Here is an 11,591-nt window from a genome sequence, read left to right on the forward strand (position 1 = left end):
AAGGGTACAAGTCTAAGCTAAGCTAACAACCTACGGGGAGAAGCGAAAGCAAACAAATAGCACACAAACGAGCATCCGCTCGTAAAGCAAACAAACCAACGGTACTGACCGAGTGGTAGAAAAGCGGTCCCGCCAAAGCCAAGGGGAGCAACTCGACCCAAGTCAACCAAGCATTAGACCTCGCGAAAATGATCGGGCCATAGACAAGAGGAGCGATTCCCTCTCAGCAACCAAGCCGTCACGGATCGTAAATGAAAACGGTGCATGCGTACACCGAGCATCAACGTCGAGCGACGCGAGCTATAGGAAAGGCGGGGGTCCGGCTGCATGAACCCTTTTCCTTACATACTCGATAACAAGATCTTATGCTGGTTCAGAAGCAAGCAACGCGTAGCGTGCGCATAATGAACAGACTCGATGAGACTAGGCGGGGGTTGATCACTAACCCTTTCCGCGTGCCTTCCATGAGGACTTATTGGAGTGCCATATAGGACTTATTACACCATGACTCCCTGCCGCAAAGCACAAATATAAACACACCAACAAAAACAGAGCCTCTTTCGAGGACTTGGCCAGATGCATGTCTAGGTCCTACTTCTCATGTTAAAGGATGATGCGGGAAAGCGATAAAGTGCGAGAGAAATAAAATGAAACGGAATCAATACCAAATGCATGATGATCCGTAAGCTAAAGCGAAGAGAGCAAGTAAACTAGGGTCCCGCGAGCGAGCTAGCAAAGCAAAAGCAAATAGTCAGCACACCGATTAGCCATGAAAGCACACAAAGGTCGACATGCGCATCGAGCACAATCACAATACACCTGCAAGAGGAACAAGCAAACCAAACAAGCAGATATAAAGTAATAGGAATGTGTCTCCAGGATGAGAACACAAAGCAAGTGAATGAACCCGTGTCCCGCAAGTAAAACGGAACACTCATAGAATGAGCATTGATCGGTGACCGTCCAAAAGCCTCGCACACTAGCACACATGTTAGAGATAACAAGACATCGCAATCGGAATTGCGTTATTGCTATTCTAAAATAAACTGGACAAAGCAAACATGGAAAAGGTGCGGTAATACGCGAATAAGCATGCAAAAATCACACCGGAAGCCGACAAAAGTACCATCATGGAAAACACAAAATTCAGCAATACAAATCATTCCACAAAATAGTACATCTCACAAGCTTTCCAACGATATAAAGAACATGCAAATCGGAATTACGAGTCAAAAGATATGAACATTCAAAGTTGGAAAAAAACTAAAAAAAAAGCATGTAACCGGTTACATGAATCAGGTAACCGGTTACATCACTGACAGAGGCCATTTTTTGAGAAAAACAGGATCATGTAACCGGTTACATGAATCAGGTAACCGGTTACATCACTGGTAGTGGCGAAAAAAGGTTAAAAACAAGTCATGTAACCGGTTACATCAATCAGGTAACCGGTTACATCATTGGCAGTGACGAAAAATGACCAAAAACAAGTCATGTAACCGGTTACATCATTCAGGTAACCGGTTACATCAACATCAGAAGTGAAAAATCAGCAAAATCAACATTCAAAAGCACTTCAATCATGCATCCAATAAGAGATGTAACCAAGCACGAATTTGCCTCAATTTGTATAGCATTATGAGCATCAAACAAACACAACTAGGCATCAATCCACATAGATTTCAAGTTATCATCAATAATCATCAAGCAACAAGTTCATGCAAGCATTATAACAAACACATAGTGCACCAAACTTGTATCCACATGCAATTGCAAGCAAAGATATCAACGGATACAACATTTAATCATCATCAACATCAATTACGCATAATCAACCACTAGATCTAGCATTCGAATCATGTTAACATCAACAGTTAAGCACTTAGTTCAAGGTTCAAAGGCTTACTGGATGAAGATCTTTAACTGACGCGCGAACACGAACACGACACGAACGCGAACACGACACGAACGCGACACGAACACGAAAGCAAGATCCAAGGGGAGAGAGGGTGAGGCGCGCGGTCTAGTGAGGAGAGAGAGAGAATCCGAACTCGAGATCTTGAACTTCAATCCATATTGCTCTTGATTCTTGAAGAAAATTTATGAATATTGATGAAAGTTTTAAGTAATTTGTGGTTTTGATTCAAGAGAATTGAGAGAGATTTGAGAGAAAGTGTTTTTGATCTTTTTGGTGAATTGAAATTATGAGAATCCTCCCTTGATTTGTGAAGAGCAAAATGTTTATATATTGTCAACGCGAAATATCCAAATTGCCCTCGGTGCGTCTTATTTTGGCTCGTTTTTAAGGAAACTCGGTTCGACTCTGAATGCCGGAACAAAACCAATGCCACTGTGAAGATGACCAAATTCGTGAATCGTCTCCGCGAGAATCATCTCAATCCGATAAGCGATGAAGAAATTACGCGCGTTTGAAGGACGAGAAACATCGATCCATCCGGTGCGACTGTGCAGAATTTTGTGAGTACCGCTCAAAGAACTCGATAAAACCCTATCTTCGGCTCAGAATCTGAACAGGCATGTGTGACGAAGAATCGAAGCTAACAAAATTTCCGAGAAAATTCCGCCAGAATGGACTTCATACGACAAAAATCGAAGGAGTTACGAATTTTCGAATCTGGCGCGACATACCCGAAAACACACTTTTTTACCGAAACAACGCGATGATCCTTAAAATTATGGGAGTTTTCCGTGCATAATTGGCCCTCGGTCCGAACATATGAAATCTTGGTAATGATGGTACGAAGCTCCAGTTAAATTTTCAAGTGAATACGACGAGCGGATTGTGAGATATGAATTTTCTGAGGCCCGAAACCCTACATTCAACGCCGTTTTTCACCGCGAAACCTCAAGTAATTTGCAAATTTGACGACCTTCCTCAAAGAATTGGCTTCCGAGCCGAACACGAAAGTTGTAGATATCGTCGAAACGGTCAAGGCAACGCGGGAACTTAGCTCATATCACCTTCCAAATATGACTTGTTAATTTTCTCATATTTACCCTATTTTAGCCATTTTTTCACACCTTATTTTCTTAAACCCATTAAAACTCTTCATTATTTTTCTTCGATTTTTGAATGACGAAATAAACGTCATTATTAACTTACAGATCAAATAAAGAGGGCAAATTTTAGGGTGCAACACATCATCATCATAATAATCATCATCCGAATGTCATTTGCTAACAAATAAAATACAAAAAAATTGATGTTTGTTGCTTGTGTTCTAAGACAGGAGACTGATCAAGAGGAGACCAAGCAAATTAGGGTTTTGAGGCCCACAAGAAAGTTCAACATCCTCTTATGATTCAAAGGGTTCTCCCATCAATATTCAAGTCCAAAGATGTCCCAATTCAAGATCAATCACTTTCAAGATCACCTGAGGCCCCAAATTAAGGTTTTGACCTAATTCCACTAGAGGGTTGTCTTTTAATCACGACATAGCTCTAAGACTCAAACCATGATTCAAAGGAATCCAGATCAACATTATAATCCATTCACATCATTCATTTGAAGAGGAGACCTTGATTCATATGGAATCCACAAAACCGCAGTTTATCTAGAAAAGTCAACTATGTGAGTCAACCTTTGACTTTTGAGAAAAATGGTCAACCATGAACTTTTGAGGATTCAAATTATCAACATATGACTATTGAAGACATTTGACCAAGATAAATCAAGAAAATTCATCAAGAATCGAAAAGTCAACAAAAGTCAAAATTAGGGTTTTTAAGTGATTTTGACCTCGTTTAGGGAACTTTAAATTTCACCTACACACTCAAATATCTCTCAACATGAAAGTTGTAGATCTTGATCAAATAAACAACTTTGTCACTTATCTCATTTCAATAAAAAATGATTATCTTGAGAGATATGGAATTATGAAGATTATGTTCAAAAAACTTGGAATTTTTTTTAAGTGTTTTCACTTGAATTTTTCTAACTTTATGAACATTTTTCTCCATGATCCCAAAAGAGTTTGAGAAAAATTTTAACAAGTCGATTGAAGTATGTAGCAAGGGATTTCCAGCAAGACCAATAGCATGAAATTCCATGGCTTGATCTAGGAGATATGATTTTGTCAATATGGCTCTATGGCACTTGAATTCAAGCTATTTTCATGAAGAACTTTGAAGAACCAACTTGCAAACTTGTTCAAATCTGAAAGATTCCTTGCTTAGAGCCCATTGTAAGGGATGAATTTATGGTATTTTCATGGGTTATTATAACCAAGTTATGCGCTAAACTTAAGTAAGGTGTGCTAGTTTCATGTGTTTTTCAGTAAGAATTGAATTACATATGTATAGTTCTTGTTGCGAAGCAAATCAAATCACTTTGGGTATTATTGATGCAGGTTTTGAGATGAAAAGGAGCTTTATAAGAGCATGAAGAGGAAAGGAAGCTGGAGGAATAAAAAGGAAAGCAAAAAGGAGAAGTTTCAAGCAAGGCCGCGCCGCGAAGGATTCAAGCGCGCCGCTCCAAACCCTCTGTCTTGGGTCACGCCGCGGAACTATGTGTCGCGCCGCGGAGGCGGCGTGTCCATCCCAACTCTTATAAATAGAAACCCTAGCTGCCAATTAAAAGGGTAATTCTTTGGTGAACGAAATTAAGAGAGAAACCTGATCCTAAAGCACATAGCAACCATTGAAGAAAGATTCTACATCAATTGAAGAGATTTTATTGATCATGATGAATTCCTCAATCAATCCTTGTGTGTTCTTCATGTCTATGGAGAGCTAATTCTCTTTTGTTGAGTTTAAGGTAGTAGTTAACCTATGATTATGCAATACCATTGATTAATTCTTGTGAACAATTGTTTGAATTTATTATTAATAAGAAACCTGGTTTTTATGTTAAATTATTGTTAAATCTTTGATCGAAAGAAAAGGTTTAAACTTTTGCCCTAGGTCACGATATTGATTTATTCATAATTTGCAGAGATGGAATTGTGAATGAGTTTTCATTATTATCGCAATTTATTACTTTTATCGACATTGATATTCTGAGAGATCGAATCTCATACCGGTAGAAGTTCATCTAACTTGATCTGCAGACATGAGATCTAGTTTGAGGATAAATGAAGATGATATTTTAAATGATGGTTCACTTGTATTTTAACTGATAAATTGCATAGAAATAGGTTGATGAACCCTAAAGCTCAACATACTTCTTTTATTGATTCACCAAGTTTCAGCATTCTAGTTTTAATATTTGTTTAAATTTGATAGCATAATTAAAATAACAAAACAAACTCAACTATTTTTACTCACTCAAAATAAGTTGTTATAGAACAGCAGTGATATTAAACCAATCCTTGTGGATACGATATATAGAAAATATTTACCCAAAAATACTTTCAACAAATTGGCGCCATTGTCGGGGATTGGTGTCAATATTGCACGCATTGCAATAGCTTTTATTTTGGGTGTTTTTTCTTTTTTCTATTGCTTCAGTTGTTTCACGAGTTTGTTAGTTTTTGCAGAACTTAGTGTATGCGCAACAAGGTTTCCAGCGATCAACTTCTTTTTGATCCCGAGATCGAAAGGACCGCTAGGAGATTAAATAGCAAAACACGAAGGAGATCAAACATAGCAAAGGCAAGAGACAACGCAACCACGACATCGTCACAACCATTAGAAACAATTGACGAGTCATCAGAAGGACTTTTCTTTCACGAACTATTTGTTGAAGAAGAACAAGAAGTCATCATACAACAAACTGTTGTAAACATGGCTGCCACAGTTCCATGCACAAATAGTCCTAGACTTAACCCACAATTCGCTAGGACTGCTGCCAATGGGCGGACATCAAAATTGAAGACCGGTATTATGTAGCTAATTTGTGCTAGTCCTTTCGCCGGATTGGACCATGAAGACCCATACACACATCTTACTCAATTCTACGAGTTAGCAGGTACAGCATGTGTAGCTCAAGCTAATGAAGAAACATTGTTCAAGAGGTTGTTTCCACACTCTTTACTATCTATGGCAAAAGATTGGTACCTGGATCAACCCGAAGCAGTAATGACTGATTGGAACACCTTAGAAGAAAAATTCTTGGAAAGGTTTTACTCTCAAAACCGATTCTTTGATGCACAAAAAGCAATAGCGGTATTCTCTCAAGGCAGTAATGAATCATTGAATGAAGCCTGCGAGAGGTATAAGGCTATGCTGAGGAAGTGCAAGGGACATGGTTTTGCTGAAGTTGATCAAATCCACATGTTCCGCAATGGTTTCACACCTACAAACAAGACACTCTTGGATGCCACAGCCGGTGGCTCACTTATGTCTAAAACACATGCTGAAGCTACCCAAATAATTGAGCAAATGGCTCTCAATGACCACCAAGGCAATCATGATCGAACTGTCATAGATAAAAAGCCCGGAATGTTAAAGTTGAATAATAGTGATGCTCTGTTAGCCCAGAACAAGTTGCTAACACCACAAGTGGAACTTTTGACACAACAAATGTCAAAACTACCGCAACAACTCAAGGAGCTGAATGGAGTCTCTAATTCCTATCAAGTTGCTAAATGTGAGTTATGCATGGGAGATCATCAAACCGGATTTTATCCACCAGTCTTGGAAGAAGAAGTGAGTTACATGAACAACAACCAAGGACAAAGGCAGAATCAATATCAGAATCATCCTTCGTATCAACAAGGTTACCCACCAAGGAGTAACAATCAGGGTTATCAACAAAGGCCTAATAATCAAGGGTACCAACAACAAGCCTTTCAACCTTACACTCAACCGCCACCACAACAGTAAGGAGGACCGTCAAAGTTGGAAGAAACTATGACACAAATCATGCAAATGTCAACGACAAACCAGAAGAATCAGGATGCAGCAATCAAAAATTTGGAAACTCAAGTGGGCCAACTTGCCAAGCAGATTGCAGCTAATCAATCTAATGCAACATTCTCCGCCAACACTCAAGAGAATCCAAAAGAACATTGCAAAGCAGTGGTGACAAGAACTGGTCAAAAAGGAAGTACTGATGAAGTTGAAAACAATGATGCTGAGAAGGAAGATGACAATCATGCTATCGAAGATGAGGAAAATGAAATTATTATAGGTGAGGCGGACCAAAGACAAATGAATAAAGAAGTGGAAAGAAACGACAAATCAAAAAGAAAGAAAGCATGTGAAGATGGCAAACAACGTGATACCGAGTCAACATCTTCCATATCCGCATGCGCCATCAAAGAAGGATAATGCTAGACAATATGCAAGGTTTATGGAAATTTTTAAGCAATTACAAATTAATATTCCATTCTCTGAAGCTATTGCTTAAATGCCAAAGTACGCGAAATTCATGAAGGATATCTTGACAAAGAAAAAGGGACCGAAAGAAGAAGAAGTTCTTGTTCTTGATGCACAATGTAGCGCTATAGTATCTCGTCTCCCTCAAAAGGAGAGAGATCCCACAAGAGTCACACTACCGGTCACCATTGGTAATCAGAATATTGGGAATGGATTGATCGATCTAGGTTCAAGTATTAATCTAATTCCTCTATCAATAGTGAAGCGGTTGGGAAATATTGAGATGAAGTCAACAAGAATGACTTTACAATTAGCAGATAAATCAATCACTCTTCCCTACAGTGTTGCACAAGACATGTTAGTAAAGGTGAAAAAAATTTTGTTTCTAGTGGATTTTATTGTGATTGATATGGAAGAAGATAAAGAATCACCTATCATTCTTGGAAGACCATTCATGAAAACAGCCCGGATGATGATAGATATTGATGATGGTATAATGAAACTAAGAGTACAAGATGAAGAGGTATGCTTTAATCTCTTCGACACCATGAAACAACCTAATGACAAGAATGATTGTTTCCGCATATATGTCACCGAAGAGGTTGCAATAGAAGTGGCCAATAAAATTCATCTTTCTAGCCCTTTAGAAAGATCTCTTGTTGATTCTTTTAATGTGCTTACTCAAGAAGAAGAAAAAGAAATCGAGTTGTTCTTGAAAGAGTTAGAAAGGGGTGGAAACACAAATACAAAGAATGAGAAAGTAGAGGAATTGGAGCCGTAAAAAGATGTGAAGGAGCAAAGATGGAATTAAAGCTACTCCTCGCTCATTTGAAATATGTCTTTTTAGATGAGGGGGGAAATAAATCGGTAGTTATTAGTTCAAAGCTGACTACACAAGAAGAGGCAAGACTCCTTCAAATATTACAAAAGAATAGAGCGGAAATTGGATGGGTCTTGGCCAATTTAAAAGGTATAAGTTCTGCATATTGCATGCACAAGATCATGTTGGAAGAAGAATTCAAAACGGTAGCTCAACTGCAAAGAAGATTAAATCCAACTATGAAAGAGGTAGTAAGAAAAGAGGTGGTCAAATCTAGAAGCAAGGATGATTTACCCAATTTCAGATAGCGCATGGGTGAGTCCAGTGCAAGTTGTGCCGAAGAAGGGAGGTATGACGGTAATCCGTAATGAGAAGAATGAACTAATACCAACAAGAACCGTCACTAGGTGGAGAATGTGCATCGATTATCGTAGACTCGATAAAGCCACGAGAAAAGATCACTTTCCTCTACCATTCATGGATCAAATGCTTGAGAGGTTATCTGGACAAAACAATTATTGCTTCTTAGATGGGTACTCCGGATACAATCAGATTGTGGTAAACTCAGAAGACCATGAGAAGACAGCTTTCACATGTCCATTTGGAATTTTCGCATATAGGAGAATGCCATTTGGATTATGTAATGCCCCAGCCACTTTCCAACGGTGTATGCAAGCGATCTTCTCCGATCTCATTGAAAAAAGTATTGAAGTATTCATGGACGATTTTTCGGTATTTGGAAAATCATTCGACATCTGCTTGGAGAATCTGGATGTAGCACTTGAAAGGTGCATTGAGACCAACCTGATTTTAAATTGGGAGAAGTGCCATTTCATGGTAACGGAAGGCATTCTATTAGGACACAAGGTATCTTCAAGAGGACTTGAAATGGACAAAGCCAAGGTGGAGGTAATCTCAAAACTTCCACCTCCAATAAACATCAAAGGAGTAAGAAGCTTTTTGGGTCATGCGGGATTCTATAGAAGGTTCGTAAAGGATTTTTCGAAGATTGTCAAACCATTGAGTAACTTACTCAACAAAGGTATGTGTTTTACTTTCGATGAGTCATGTGTCCAAGCTTTTAATGACTTAAAAGAAAGGTTAGTTACCGCACCTGTGATCGTAGCACCCGATTGGAAAAACCATTTTGAACTTATGTGTGATGCTAGTGATTATGCCATAGGTGCGTGTAATACGGTGGGAGAACTGACTTTTTATTTTCGCCAACAATGTTGCGGTGAGCATGAGTCGCCACCGACTTTTATTTTGTCCAATTTCAGGAAAGGTTAAAAGAACAGAAAAAGACCTTTTTTAGAAAAGACTTGAGTTCGGGGGGGTAAGTTATGAAAAGGGAAGGTGTTAGCACCCTTTTCATCCATAGTTATCTACGGGCTCTTAGTTTGCTTAGCTCGTTTGTTTTGTTTGAAAGTCAAAGTGTGTGTGAGAAAGATAAAAGTTCTTTCATAATTTATAAAAATATGCGAGGAAATTGAAATAAATAAAGGTGTGTAGTAGGTAAATGTCCATAATGGTCCAGAGTCTCAAGTGTGGTACCTCACAATCAAAATAAAACGTTAGTATCAAAAGACAAAAAGAAAATGGTGAAAATACTTACAAATATTAATTATAATTAACAAAAGAAAATATAAAATTAAACATATTAAACATTAAGAAAAGAATAATTAAAATGTTTTTGGTGTTTTATATTTTTAATAAGCAAATTTAAATAACCTAAATTAATAAACTAAAAAGAAGTAATGCAACTAAACTAATTCTAAAGCTAATGAATTAAATATTTTTCTGTGTTTTTATAACAAATAAAATTAAATAATCAAACTAAATAAATGGGTGGACTTTTCAAACTTAGCATTCAACCTATTCATTAATGACATGTGTCCTCTAAGAATTAAAACAAAAAAACAAAAAAATGATACATACACAAATTGAATACTGTAACGTGAGTGAATAGCAAAAGCCATGATCCATTCATTCCTATATTTCTTTTCCTTTAATTTTTTTGGTTATTGTTTAATATATTTTGATAGTTTTATAGCATAAATATTCTTAAGTTAAAAAATTTAATTAGTATCTATAGAAAATTAGTCCAAATTAATATACTCCTAAAACCAAAGTAATTACACTAACCTAATTATTATTATTATTATTATTATTCTAGACTCCTAATTAATTAAAGGAAATAAAATAAGATATTTATTTAAGTTGAAGAAAATTAAAGAGTGCAATTAAAGGGGAGATACACACATGGCCCATTCATTCATAAATCCTAATTCTAATTACCTAATGAAAAAAAAATAAACAACAAACAATGCATATTGAACTTTAGAAACAAAAAAACAAGGATAATTCTAAGATCTCTTTTCTTTTTTCTTTGTACGGGTACCTTTCTTCCCAAACAGATCCTTCTTAAAAATTCCCAATTCCTTTCCAAACAACAGCAACATATCTCTTTCAATTTTAATCTCCCATCTTTCCAACTTTGATTGATTACAGTATGAGCACTTAAGAATCAAACAAATCTCAAAGTTGAAAGGAAACTCACTGTGGCGATGTCGGAAGAAAGCAGAGCGGTGGTTGTCGTTGCAGATTCGGTGTTGACACGGTGATGCTACTGATCGGAGGGCGGTTCGGATGAGGGTGGATGGCTTCGCGGCGGAACAGGCGGAGTTGTGTGGAGGCGAGCGGATCTGTTCGTCGATTGAAGGGATTCGCGCGGCCTGTTTTGTCGGAACGATGGATTTCGCATCGGAGCTTGTTCTTTGTTCTTTTCTCTTTTTCCTTCTACTGACTGGTTTGTGAGAACAATTGGAGAAAATCTTATTTTTGCAGGAAAATTGTGTTTGTTGTGATTATGAATGGTGATGTATTGTTTGACGATGTTAGCGTGAATTGAATCTATGGACAAAGAGTTTTTTGCTTTTAAATAAATAAATAAAAATTTTATGTGTATAAAAAATACACGGTGAATTATCTTAAGAACTAGAACAATATTTACAATATTTATGTATAATTGTTACGGTAGGAATTTAGCATAATTGTTTTATACAAAAAACAAACAACCATCAGGTAAACATTATATGGTTAAAAACAAATTAAAATCGAATGACCTCATATGAAAATCATTGGTCGAAAAAAACATTGGAAAATCATTTTGAATAAAGGAGGCCTCAGGTGTCATCATTGGCCAAAATAATTTCGAAAAAGAAAAGCTTTAAAAAAAGTTTGGAAACAAATATGAGAATGAAAAAAAGGTTTTTGAATAGAAGTGTGGATTGTGAGAATTGTCAGTGATTGTTAATTTTGTAGCAAATGGTTAGAAAATTGTTGATTTGAAAAAGGTTTAGAAAAACGGTGATTGGAAGAGAATGATAATTGTTGGTAACTGTTGATGAAAAGAGAGTGCCCTATTTATAAAATGAGAATTAGGTTAAAGTCAATCCAAAAAAGGAAACTATCCAACTGTTTACGGTGA

At 37.1% G+C, this 11,591-nt stretch overlaps 2 protein-coding genes across 2 annotated transcripts; both read left to right on the forward strand.

Moving 5' to 3' along the window:
• The first annotated feature begins 6,813 nt into the window (after positions 1-6,813).
• LOC131662350 (uncharacterized) lies at positions 6,814-7,233 on the forward strand. Its single transcript, XM_058932120.1, has one exon. The coding sequence runs from the start codon at positions 6,814-6,816 to the stop codon at positions 7,231-7,233; it is 420 nt and encodes a 139-aa protein (XP_058788103.1).
• Positions 7,234-7,312: 79 nt separating this feature from the next.
• On the forward strand, positions 7,313-8,062 carry LOC131662360 (uncharacterized). The gene is made up of 2 exons (XM_058932131.1): positions 7,313-7,638; positions 7,789-8,062. Exons 1-2 carry the CDS (start codon positions 7,313-7,315, stop codon positions 8,060-8,062), a joined length of 600 nt encoding a protein of 199 aa, XP_058788114.1.
• The last annotated feature ends 3,529 nt before the right edge of the window (positions 8,063-11,591 follow it).

This window comes from Vicia villosa, linkage group LG1 (assembly GCF_029867415.1).
Source record: "Vicia villosa cultivar HV-30 ecotype Madison, WI linkage group LG1, Vvil1.0, whole genome shotgun sequence".
NCBI lineage: Eukaryota > Viridiplantae > Streptophyta > Magnoliopsida > Fabales > Fabaceae > Vicia > Vicia villosa.